Source organism: Panulirus ornatus, chromosome 12 (assembly GCF_036320965.1).
Source record: "Panulirus ornatus isolate Po-2019 chromosome 12, ASM3632096v1, whole genome shotgun sequence".
In the NCBI taxonomy this organism is placed as follows: Eukaryota; Metazoa; Arthropoda; class Malacostraca; order Decapoda; family Palinuridae; genus Panulirus; species Panulirus ornatus.
The window spans coordinates 70,834,105-70,847,793 of record NC_092235.1 but is presented as its reverse complement, the minus strand read 5'-3'; the positions used below and the strand labels follow the sequence as shown (position 1 = coordinate 70,847,793).

The 13,689-nt window shown below is 43.0% G+C and overlaps 1 protein-coding gene across 1 annotated transcript in view; it reads right to left on the bottom strand.

Moving 5' to 3' along the window:
* Positions 1–13,689, bottom strand: part of LOC139751765 (uncharacterized) — a 34,692-nt gene that overhangs the window by 17,925 nt on the left and 3,078 nt on the right. The window contains exons 2-3 of the mRNA XM_071667309.1: positions 5,882–6,139; positions 4,578–4,702 (exon numbers count right to left, since the gene is read on the bottom strand). Coding sequence (XP_071523410.1) covers positions 4,578–4,702; positions 5,882–6,069 — 313 coding nt within the window. The 5' untranslated portion in view covers positions 6,070–6,139. The remainder of the gene's footprint in view (positions 1–4,577; positions 4,703–5,881; positions 6,140–13,689) is intronic.

The window sequence follows — 13,689 nt, the reverse complement described above, 5'->3', positions numbered from 1 at the left end:
CGCCCACACACCCACATATTTACATAAACGCCCACACACCCACATATTTACATAAACGCCCACACACCCACATATTTACATAAACGCCCACACACCCACATATTTACATAAACGCCCACACACCCACATATACATACATTTGAATTTCAACGAGCGTATCATAAACTTATTTTGTAGACAAGAAGGGGAATTGTTTTCAAGTTTTATCAACAATAAAGCTATCCAGTTTCTATAGACCTTCACTAATATCAAGTTATAATTTTCTGTGTATTCAATAATAGAAGATTCAATGATATATTTCTTGTAGTACTGGAGTTAGAGTTCATAACTGAGATGGCATCATTGTCTTGACTGGAGTAATGCCATCTGTCTTGGACGGTCACTTGTTTACCAAATGGCGTCCAAGCTGCGTCTCTTCGTTGTATATCAAATGACTGTTATATTTCTCTCTTGTGTCTCCCCTAATGATGTGATTATTACACGAAAGTGCACTTGGGAAGTGATCGGGTTAGATGATAGAGTGGCAGATATAGGGTGTTTTGGTCGAGGTGGTGTGCGAAGTGAGAGGGTTAGGGAGAATGATTTGGTAAACAGAGAAGTGGTAGTGAAAGCTTTGCAGATGATGAAAGTCTGCAAGGCGGCATGTTTGGATGGTATTGCTGTGGACTTTATTAAAAACGGGGGTGACTGTGTTGTTGGCTGGTTGGTAAGGTTATTCAGTGAATGTATGGCTCATGGTGAAGTGCCTGAGGATCGGCAGAATGCATGCATAGTACCATTGTACAAAGGTAAAGGGGATAACGATGAGTGTTCAAATTACAGAGGTACAAGTTTGTTGAGTATTCCTGGGAAATTATATGGGAGGTTATTGATTGAGAGAATGAAGGCATGTACAGAGCATCAGATTGGGGAAGCGCAGTGTGGTTTCAGAAGTGGTAGCGGATGCGTGGATCAGGTGTTTGCTTTGAAGAATGTATGTGAGAAATATTTAGAAAAACAAATGGATTTGTATGTAGCATTTATGGATGTGGAGAAGGCATATGATAGAGTTGATAGAGATGCTCTTTGGAAGGTATACAAAATATATGGTGTGGGAGGCAAGTTGCTATAAACAGTGAAAATTTTTTATCGAGGATGTAAAGCATGTGTATGAGTAGAAAGAGAGGAAAGTGATTGGTTCTCAGTGAATGTCGGTTTGCGGCAGGGGTGCGTGATGTCTCCATGGTTGTTTCACTTGTTTATGGATGGGGTTGTTAGGGAGGTGAATGCAAGAGTTTTGGAGAGAGGGGCAAGTATGCAGTCTGTTGTGGATGAGAGAGCTTGGGAAGTGAGTCAGTTGTTGTGCGCTGACGATACAGCGCTGGTGGCTGATCCGGTGAGAAACTGCAGAAGCTGGTGACTGAGTTTGGTAAAGTGTGTGAAAGAAGAAAGCTGAGAGTAGATGTGAATAAGAGCAAGGTTATCAGGTACAGTAGGGTTGAGGGACAAGTCAAATGGGAGATAAGTTTGAATGGAGAAAAACTGGAGGAAGGGAAGTGTTTTAGATATCTGGGAGTGGATTTGGCAGCGAAAGGAACCATGGAAGCGGAAGTGAATCACAGGGTGGGAGAGGGGGCGAAAGTTCTGGGAGCGTTGAAAAATGAGTGGAAGGCGAGAACATTATCTCGGAAAGAAAAAATGGGTATGTCTGAAGGAATAGTGGTTCCAACAATGTTATATGGTTGCGAGGCATGGATTATAGATAGGGTTGTGCGAAGGAGGGTGGATGTGGCGGAAGAGATGTTTGAGGACAATATGTGGTTGAGGTGATTTGATCGAGTAAGTAATGAAAGGGTAAGAGAGATGTGTGGAAATATAAAGAGTGTGGTTGAGAGAGCAGAAGAGGGTGTATTGAAATGGTTTGGTCACATGGAGAGAATGAGTGAGGAAAGATTGACAAAGAGGATATATGTGTCAGAGGTGGAGGGAACGAGAAGTGGGAGACCAAGTTGGGGGTGGAAGGATGGAGTGCAAAAGATTTTGAGCGATCGGGGTCTGAACATACAGAAGGGTGAACGGCGTGCAAGGAATAGAGTGAATTGGAACGATGTGGTATACCGGGGTCGACGTGCTGTCAATGGATTGAACCAGGCATTTGAAGCGTCTAGGGTAAACCATGGAAAGTTTTGTGGGGCCTGGATGTGGAAAGGGAGCTGTGGTTTCGGTGCATTATGCATGACAGCTAGAGAGTGAGTGTGAACGAATGTGGCCTTTGTTGTCTTTTACTAGTGCTACCTCGCGCGCATGTGGTGGAAGGGGGTTGTCATTTCATGTGTGGCGGGGTGGCGACGAAAATGAATGCAGTATGAATTATGTACATGTTTATATATGTATATGTCTGTATGCGTATGCATATATATGTATACGTTGAAATGTATAGGTATGAATATGTGCGTGTGTGGATGTGTATGTATATACATGTGTATGTAGGTGGGTTGGGCCATTCTTTCGTCTGTTTCCTAGCGCTACCTCGCTAACGCGGGAGACAGCGACAAAGTATAATGAATAATAAATAAATGAATATATATATATATATATATATATATATATATATATATATATATATATATATATATATATATATATATGGATGGGGTTGTTAGGGAGGTGAATGCAAGAGTCCTGGAAAGAGGGGCAAGTATGAAGTCTGTTGGGGATGAGAGAGCCTGGGAAGTGAGTCAGTTGTTGTTCGCTGATGATACAGCGCTGGTGGCTGATTCATGTGAGAAACTGCAGAAGCTGGTGACTGAGTTTGGTAAAGTGTGTGGAAGAAGAGAGTTGAGAGTAAATGTGAGTGGGAGCGGGGTTATTGGGTGCAGTAGGGTTGAGGGTCAAGTCAATTGGGAGGTGGGTTTGAATGGAGAGAAACTGGAGGAAGTGAAGTGTTTTAGATATCTGGGAGTGGATCTGTCAGCGGATGGAACCATGGAAGCGGAAGTGGATCATAGGGTGGGGGAGGGGGCGAAAATTTTGGGAGCCTTGAAAAATGTGTGGAAGTCGAGAACATTATCTCGGAAAGCAAAAATGGGTATGTTTGAAGGAATAGTGGTTCCAACAATGTTGTATGGTTGCGAGGCATGGGCTATGGATAGAGTTGTGCGCAGGAGGATGGATGTGCTGGAAATGAGATGTTTGAGGACAATGTGTGGTGTGAGGTGGTTTGATCGAGTAAGTAACGTAAGGGTAAGAGAGATGTGTGGAAATAAAAAGAGCGTGGTTGAGAGAGCAGAAGAGGGTGTTTTGAAATGGTTTGGGCACATGGAGAGAATGAGTGAGGAAAGATTGACCAAGAGGATATATGTGTCGGAGGTGGAGGGAACGAGGAGAAGAGGGAGACCAAATTGGAGGTGGAAAGATGGAGTGAAAAAGATTTTGTGTGATCGGGGCCTGAACATGCAGGAGGGTGAAAGGAGGGCAAGGAATAGAGTGAATTGGAGCGATGTGGTATACAGGGGTTGACGTGCTGTCAGTGGAGTGAATCAAGGCATGTGAGGCGTCTGGGGTGACCATGGAAAGCTGTGTAGGTATGTATACTCGTGTGTGGACATGTGTATGTACATGTGTATGGGGGGGGGGGTTGGGCCATTTCTTTCGTCTGTTTCCTTGCGCTACCTCGCAGACGCGGGAGACGGCGACAAAGTATAAAAAAAAAAAAAAAAAAAAAAAAAATATATATATATATTTTATATATATATATATATATATATATATATATATATATATATATATATATATATATATATGTATTTATATATATATATATATTATATATATATATATATATATATATATATATATATATATATATATATATATATATATATATATATATATATGTATTGGAGGTGGAAAGATGGAGTGAAAAGGATTTTGTGTGATCGGGGCCTGAACATGCAGGAGGGTGGGAGGAGGGCGGGGAATGGAGTGAATTGGAGCGATGTGGTATACAGGGGTTGACGTGCTGTCAGTGGATTGAATCAAGGCATGTGAAGCGTCCGGGGTAAACCATGGAAAGCTGTATAGGTATGTATATTTGCGTGTGTGGACGTATGTATGTACATGTGTATGGGGGGGGGGTTGGGCCATTTCTTTCGTCTGTTTCCTTGCGCTACCTCGCAAACGCGGGAGACAGCGACGAGGTATAAAAAAAAAAAAAAAAAAAAAAAAAATATATATATATATATCCCTGGGGATTGGGGAGAAAGAATACTTCCCACGTATTCCCTGCGTGTCGTAAAAGGCGACTAAAAGGGAAGGGAGCGGGGGGCTGGAAATCCTCCCCTCTCATTTTTGATTTTCCAAAAGAAGGAACAGAGACGGGGGCCAAGTGGGGATTTCCCTCAAAGGCTCAGTCCTCTGTTCCTAAAGCTACCTCGCTACCGCGGGAAATGGCGAATAGTATGAAAAAAAAAAAAAAAATATATATATATATATATATATATATATATATATATATATATATATATATATATATATGTGTGTGTGTGTGTGTGTGTGTGTACAATGTACCATGAGGAGGAGGGTCGGGTATAACTTGCCTGTGTATGTATAGAGGCATTCTGAGGTATACATATCCCACTTGTTGATGGTGGCATCTTCTGAACCTGTGAAGACGTTGGTACCGCTGACGGCCACACAGGTGATCCTTCCTGTGTGATAACCTCTGTGTGAGGAAGAGATACTCTCTGGTTACTATCTCCCCTGGAGAGAGGGGCGTGCTAGTTACTATGCCCCCCAGGGAGATGTGGGTTTTGATGCGTCGCCGCGGAGAAGTGCGTTCTAGTTACTATGGCCCTTGAGGAGAGGTGCGTTCGTGTAGGGATGGTAACTCACTGTAAGGGAGGAGGGTACCGCAGAAATGGTAACTCCCTCAATCCGGGAATGGTAGAGTAGAGATTGGAACTCATTGTAGATAGGAAGGCTAGAGTAGAGATAGTAACTCACTCTGGAAGGGGAGGATAGAGTAAAGATGGTAACTCACTGTAGGAGAGAGGAGAGAGTAAAGATAAGTTACTGTAGGAGGGAAGGCTAGTGTAGAGATAGGAACACACTGTAGGGGATGGTAATGAAGATCTCTGTAGGAAGGGAAGGTTGAGTAGAAATTGTAACTCACTGTAATAGGGGAGGATGAAATAAAGATAGGAACTCTCCGTAGAAGGAAAGGGTAGAGTAGAGATAGGAACTCAGTGTAGGAAGAGAGTGTAGAGTAGAGACGGTTACTCAATGTAGGAATGGAAGTAGAATAGAGATGGTTACTCACTGTCGGAGGAAAGGGGAGAGTAGAGATGTAATTTCACTGTAGAAGTGAAGGATAAAGAAGAGATGGTCCCTCATCGTAAGGGGAAAGGGTAGAGTAAAGATGGTAACTCACTGTAGGAGAAGAAAGTAGAGTAGTGAATGTAACTCACTGTAGCAGGGAAGGGTAGAGTACAAGTGGTAACTCAATGAATTAAGGGAAAGCAGATTAGACATGGTAACTCACTGTCATTGGGGAGGATCGAGTAGAGATGGTAACTCACTGTAAGAGGGAAGGGTAAAGTAAAGATGGTAATTCATGTAAGGGCGAAGGGTAAAGATGGTAACTCTGTAGGAGTAAAGGGTAGAGTAATGATAGTAACTCACTGCTGGAGGGAAGGGTAGAGGAGAGACTGTAACTACCTGTAGGAGGGAAGGGTAAAGTAAAGATGGTAACTCACTGTAGAGGGAGTGGTAGAGTAGAGATGGTAACGCAGTGTAGGAGAGGTGGATAGAGTAAAGATGGTAACTTACTGTAGGAGGGGTGGGTAGAGTAGAGATGGTAATTTACTGTAGGGGGAATGGTAGAATAAAGATGGTAACTCACTGTAGGACTCCCAGGTATTCTGTCGGGTCACTCAAGGCGCTCCATAACCTTGCTGTCCGATCATCTGAACCCGTCACCAGGAGTGAACCATCCTCGGACACAGTCATACAGTTGATGCTTCCCTTGTGTTCGTGCAGCGTCTCCAGCAAGAGGCGCTGCTCTTTGTTCCTGCTGCTGCCACTGCCCATCTGCTACTGCTGTCTGTCTATTACCACTCACTATCTGCTGTCGACGTGCTGCTGCTAAACTTACTTCATCCTGCGGAAAGAGCCATTGTTGATATCCTACCTTGAATCAAGGATGATAATAATCCAGGCTTGAGGGCTATAGTGATCCAGACACGGAGATTATGGTAGTACAAGCTTGGGAGTTTAATGCGATCCAGGCTCGAGAGATATATTGATCTAAGCTTTGGAACTATAATGATCCAAGCTTGGAGGCTATAGTGATCCGGGTCTGGGGGGCTATAGTGACTCAGGCTTGGGGGCTATACCAAACCAAACTCGAGGGCTATATGATCCAGATTTGAGGTTATAATGATCGGGACTTAATGGCTATTGTGATCCAGGCTTGGGGACTTAGTGATCCAAGCGTGGGGCTATAGTGATCCAGGCTTGAGTGCTATAGAGATTCAGGCTTGGAGGCAATAGTGAGCAAGGCTTGGGGCTATAATGATCCAGGCTTAGGAGCTATAGTGATCAAGGCTCACTGGCTATAATGATCCATGGTTTGGGGCTATAGGGATCAAGGACTGAGGGCTATTGTGATCCATCATTGAGGGCTGTAGTGATCGAGGTTTGGGGGCTATAATGATCCAGGCTTGGGGGCTGTAGTGATCAGAGGTTGGGGACTATAATGGCCCATGCTTAGGAGCTATAGTGATCCAGACTTAGGGCTATAGTGAACAAGACATGGGGGCGATAATAATCCGGGCTTGGGGTCTATAGTGATCTAGACTTGGGGATATAATGATCTAGGCTTCGTTGTATAGTAATAAGGCTTGGGAAATATAATGATACAGGACTGAGGTCGGTTATGATCCCAACATGGGTCTACATTGGTCCATGCTTGGGGCTATAAGGATCCAAACGTGAGGTTATAGTGATCGGGACCTGGAGGGTATAGTGATCCAGACTTTGGGTTTGGGGCTATAATGATGCAATTTGGGGGGCTTATAGTGATCCAGGTTGGGAATTTTAGTGATCAAGGCTTAGGGACTAAGTGATCCATGCTTGAGTGCTTTAATTATCCAAAGTTGGGCACTAAAGTGATCCAAGGTTAAGTTAGGTTATAATAATCTGGCTTTGAAGTTATAGCGATCCAGTTTGAGGTACTCTGTTGGTCTAGGCTTGTTAGATATATTCCAGGTTTGGAGGATGTAGTGATACAGGCTTAGGTGCTATGGTGATTCAGGCTTAGGGGCTATAGTGATCCAGGCTTGGGGGCTATAATGATCCAGGATTAGGTGATATAATCATCCAGTTTGGGGGGGGGGGGCGGAGGGTAATAGTGATCCAGCACTTTAGGGCTAAATTGACTTAGGCTTAGGGGCTATAGTGATCTAAGCCTGTGGGAGAGGCTATGATGATGCAGAATTGGGGCTTTAGTGATCCATGTTTAGAGGCTATAACAATCCAGGTTTGGGGGCTATAGTTATCCAATCTTAGGGGCTATAGTTATCCAAACTTAAGGGCTATAGTGATCCAGGTTTAGAGTCTATAGTGTTTCAGACTTGGGGGCTATAATGATCCAGACTTGGGGGCTATGATGATCTAGGCTAAGGGGCTACAGTGATCCGAGCTTTTGGGTGGTAGTGATCCAGGCCTAGAGGCTATAGTGTTCTAGAACTGAGGGCTATGATGATTCATTATTAGGGGCTATATTGATTTAGACTTTGGTCTATAATGCTATCAGGCTTAGAGACTATAGTGTTCCAGGCTTGGGGATATAATCATCCAGACGTAGGAGCTATGGTGATCGGGGCTTTGGGACAATAGTGATCCAGGATTGAGGGCTATACTTATTCAGGTTTGGGAGCCACACTGATCCAGGTTTGGAGAATGTAGTGATCCATGCTCGGAGGCTATAGTGATCCAGACTTGGGGGGTATGATAATCCATGCCTGAAGACTATAGTGATCAAAGCTTGGTCCTATAGATCCAGATTTCGGGGATATAGTGATCCAGGCTTGGGGGGTTATGGTGATTCAAGCATGGGGCTATAGTGATACAGACTTGATAGCTATAGTGATCCAGGCTTGGGAGCTATAAGGATCCAGCCTTGAGATTTATAGTGATTCAGGCTTGGGGGTTATAACGATTTAGTTTTGAGGGTTATAATGATCTAGGAGTGGGGCAATAGTGATCTAGGCATGAGAACTATAATGATCAAGAACTGAGGGCTGTTGGGATCCAGGCTTGGGGCCATAATGATGTAGGCTTAGGGGTTCAAGTGATCCAAGCCTGGGGGTTGTCATGAGCCATACCTGGGGTCTATTGATCCAGTCTTGGGGCTACAATGCTCTGGATTTGGGGTTCATACGGATCCACGCTTGGGGCTATATTGACCTAGGCCTGGGAATATGTAGACCTAGGCCTGGTGACTATATTGATCCATTTTAGGGGCTGTATTAATCCAAGCGGCGCAGGTTCGAATTCTGGTTGTGGCAGTCAGCCCACAGGCAAACCAGCTTTTCATTCACCCTTCAGGAATGGTAGATAAAATGGGTACTTGGCTTAGGCTAAGGAGTAGCACTACTCCTGAAGCAGGAGTTGTGGGAGTGTGTGATAGAGTGTTTGAAAGTAAATTCTAGATTTATGTGGGTATAACTGAAAGTGGATGGAGAGAGATGGGTGGGTATTGGTGCTTATGCACCTGGTCATGAGAAGAAAGATTATGAGAGGCAAGTGTTTTGGGAGCACTTGAGTGAGTGTGTCAGCAGCGTTGATGTATGAAATGGGTATTAGTGATGGGTGATTTAAATGCGAAGGTGAGTAATGTGGCAGTTGAGGGTATAATTGGTATACGTGGAGTATTCAGTGTTGTGAATGAAAATGGTGAAGAGCTTATGGATTTGTATGCTGAAAAAAGACTGGTGATTGGGAATACCTGTTTAAAAAGATGAATAAACATAAGTATACGTATGTAAGTAGGAGAGATGGTCAAAGGGCACTATTGGATTACGTGTTAACTGACAGGCGTGTAAAAGTGAGACTTTTGGATATTGATGTGCTGAGAGAGAAATGTAAGTAAGCTTGGTAAGGAGACTTGTGTGAGGAGGTACAAAGAAAGATTGAGTGTAGAATGAAAAAAGAAGAGAGCAAATGACGTGAGGGGAGTGGAATCATCGGTAAAGGGGGCAAGGGAGGGAGTGATAACAGGCAGTGATGAAGTGAGAAGGTGATGGAGTGAGTATTTTGAAGGTTTTTTTTAATATGTTGGATGATAGAGTGGCAGATGTTGGGTACTTTGGTTGGGGTGGATGCGAAGCGAAAGGGTTAGGGAGAATGTTTTGGTTAAAAGAGGTTGTGAAAGCTTTGCGGAAGATAAAATCCGGCAAGGCGGCGGGTTTGGATAGTCCTTCGGTTGAATATATTAAGAAAGGGGTAACTGTATTGTTGATTGGTTGGTAAGGATATTCAATGTATGTATGCATGGTGAAATGCCTGAGGATTGGCGGAATCCTTGCATAGTGCCATTGTACAAAGGTAAAGGGGATAAAGGTTAGTGTTCAAACTACAGAGGAATAAGTTTGTTGAGTATTCCTGGGAAATTATATGGGAGGGTATTGATTGAGAGGATGAAGGCATGTACAGAGCATCAGATTGGGGAAGAGCAGTGTGGTTTCAGAAGTGGTAGAGGATGTGTGTATCATGTGTTTGCGTTGAAGAATGTATGTGAGAAATACTTTGAAAAACAGATGGATCTGTACGTAGCATTTATGAATCTGGAGAAGGCATATGATAGAGCTGATAGAGATGCTCTGTGGACGGTATTAAGAATATATGGTGTGGGAGGCAAGTTGTTAGAAGCAGTGAAAAGTTTCTATCGAGGATGTAAGGCATGTGTACGAGTAGGAAGAGAGGAGAGTGATTGGTTCCCAGTTAATGTCGGTCTGTGACAGGGGTGTGTGATTTCCCCATGGTTGTTTAATTTGTTTATAAATTAAACAGACAAATAGAATTGTTTTGGTCAGAAGGGCGAGTATGCAGTCTGTTGTGGATGAGAGGGCCTGGGAAATGAATCAGTTTTGTTCGCCGATGATATAGTTCTGGGGGGCTGAATAGTGGGAAAAACTACAGAAGTTTGTAACTAAGTTTGGTAAAGTGTGTGAAAGAGGAAAGTTGAGAGTAAATGTGAATAAGAACAAGGTTATAAGGTACAGTAGGGTTGAGGGACAAGTCAACTGGGAGGTAAGTTTGAACGGAGAAAAATTTGAGGAAGTGAAATATTTTAGATAACTGGGAGTGGACTTAGCAGCGAATGGAACCATGGAAGCAGAAGTGAGTCACAAGGTGGGGGAGGAGGCGAAGGTTCTGGGAGCGATGAAGACTGTGAGGAAGGAGAGAATATTATCTCGGAGAGCAAAAATGGGCATGTTTGAAGGAATAGTAGTTCAAACAATATCATATAGCTCCGAGGCATGGGTTATAGATAGCGTTGTACGGAGGAGGGTGAATGTGTTGAAAATGAAAAGTTTAAGGACAATATGTGGTGTGAGGTGGTTTGATCGAGTAAGTAATGAAAGGGTAAGAGAGATGTGTGGTAATAAAAAGAGTGTGGTTGAGAGCAGAAGAGGGTGTTTTGAAATGGTTTGGTCACATGGAGAGAATGAGTGAGGAAAGATTGACAAAGAGGATACATGTGTCAGAGGTGGAGGGAACAAGGAGAAGTGGGAGACCAAATTGGAGGTGAAAGGATGGAGTGAAAAAGATTTTGAGTGATCGAGGCCTGAACATACAGGAGGGTGAGAGGCGTGCAAGGAATAGAGTGAATTGGAAGGATGTGGTATACCGGGGCATGTGAAGCGTCTGGGGTAAACCATGGAAAGTTTTGTTGGGCCTGGATGTGGAAAGGGAGCTGTGGTTTCGGTGCATTACACATGAAAGCTAGAGACTGAGTGTGAACGAATGTGGCCTGTGTTGTCTTTTCCTAGCGCTACCTCGGGAGCACGCAGGGGAGGGGGTGCCATTTCATGTGTGTCGGGGTGGCGGCGGAAATGGATGAAGGCAGCATGTATGAATATGTACATGTATATATATGTATATGTTTGTGTATTTATATGTATGTATACGTTGAAATGTATAGGTATGTATATGTGTGTGTGTGGGCGTTTATGTGTGTGTATACATAAATATATATATATATATATATATATATATATATATATATATATATATACATATATATATATATATATATATATATATATATATATATATATATATATATATGCATATATATATGCATATATATGCATATATATATATATATATATATATATATATATATATATATATATATATATATATATATATATATATATATATATATATATATATATATATATATATATATATAGTATCCCTGGGGATAGGGGAGAAAGAATACTTCCCACGTATTCCCTGCGTGTCGTAGAAGGCGACTAAAAGGGAAGGGAGCGGGGGGTTGGAAATCCTCCCCCTCTTGTTTTTTTTTTTTTTTGATTCTCCAAAAGAAGGAACAGAGAAGGGGGCCAGGTGGGGATATTCCCTCAAAGGTCCAGTCCTCTGTTCTTACGCTACCTCGCAAACGCGGGAGACAGCGACAAAGTAAAAAAAAAAAAAAAAAAAAAAAAAAAAAAAAAAAAAAAATATATATATATATATATATATATATATATATATATATATATATATATATATATATATATATATATATATATATATATATATATACACGTATACATGTGTGTGTGTGTGTGTGTGTGTGTGTGTGTGTGTGTTTGAGTGGATGGGCTATTCTTCTTCTATATATACATATATATACATATATATATATATATATATATATATATATATATATATATATATATATATATATATATATATATATATATATATATATACACGTATACATGTGTGTGTGTGTGTGTGTGTGTGTGTGTGTGTGTTTGAGTGGATGGGCTATTCTTCTTCTGTTTCCTGGCGCTACCTCGCTGGCGCGGGAAACGGTGATCAATCATAATATATAAATATGCAAATATATCGTTAATGAGACGGCCTTGCTTAGTGCCTCAGTTGTGCGTAATGTCTGGGCGAGCATAACAAATAATGTTCAACACACGATGTCTTGCATTTCTTTATGAATCTTGAGATGTAACGTAAGGTAGGGGGTTGTAATGTAAGGTAGGGGGTTGTAACGTAAGGTAAGGGGTTGTAATGTAAGGTAGGGGGTTGTAACGTGAGGTAGGGGTTTGTTGTAATGTAAGGTAGGGGGTTGTAACGTAAGGTAAGGGGTTGTAATGTAAGGTAGGGGGTTGTAACGTGAGGTAGGGGTTGGTTGTAATGTAAGGTAGGGGGTTGTAACGTAAGGTAAGGGGTTGTAATGTAAGGTAGGGGGTTGTAACGTGAGGTAGGGGTTGGTTGTAATGTAAGGTAGGGGGTTGTAACGTAAGGTAGGGGGTTGTAATGTAAGGTAGGGGGTTGTAACGTGAGGTAGGGGTTGGTTGTAACGTAAGGTAGGGGGTTGTAATGTAAGGTAGGGGGTTGTAACGTAAGGTAAGGGGTTGTAATGTAAGGTAGGGGGTTGTAAGTGAGGTAGGGGTTGGTTGTAATGTAAGGTAGGGGGTTGTAACGTAAGGTAAGGGGTTGTAATGTAAGGTAGGGGGCTGTAAGTGAGGTAGGGGTTGGTTGTAAGGTAAGGTAGGGGGTTGTAATGTAAGGTAGGGGGTTGTAACGTAAGGTAAGGGGTTGTAACGTAAGGTAGGGGGTTGTAATGTAAGGTAGGGGGTTGTAACGTAAGGTAGGGGGTTGTAACTTAAGGTAGGGGGTCGTAACGTAAGATAGGGGGCTGTAACGTAAGGTAGGGGGTTGTAGCGTAAGGTAGGGGGTTGTAACGTGAGGTAGGGGTTGTAACGTAAGGTAGGGGGTTGTAACGTAAGGTAGGGGGTTGTAACGTAAGGTAGGGGGCTGTAACGTAAGGTAGGGGGTTGTAGCGTAAGGTAGGGGGTTGTAACGTGAGGTAGGGGTTGTAACGTAAGGTAGGGGGTTGTAACGTAAGATAGGGGGTTGCAACGTAAGGTAGGGGGCTGTAGCGTAAGGTAGGGGGTTGTAACGTGAGGTAGGGGTTGTAACGTAAGGTAGGGGGTTGTAACGTAAGGTAGGGGGTTGTAACGTAAGATAGGGGGCTGTAACGTAAGGTAGGGGGTTGTAGCGTAAGGTAGGGTGTTGTAACGTGAGGTAGGGGTTGTAACGTAAGGTAGGGGGCTGTAACGTAAGGTAGGGGGTTGTAACGTAAGATAGGGGGCTGTAACGTAAGGTAGGGGGATGTAGCGTAAGGTAGGGGGCTGTAACGTGAGGTAGGGGTTGTAACGTAAGGTAGGGGGCTGTAACGTAAGGTAGGGGGTTGTAACGTAAGATAGGGGGCTGTCACGTAAGGTAGTGGGTTGTAGCGTAAGGTAGGGGGTTGTAACGTGAGGTAGGGGTTGTAACGTAAGGTAGGGGGTTGTAACGTGAGGTAGGGGGCTGTAACGTAAGGTAGGGGGTTGTAACGTAAGGTAGGGGGCTGTCACGTAAGGTAGTGGGTTGTAGCGTAAGGTAGGGGGTTGT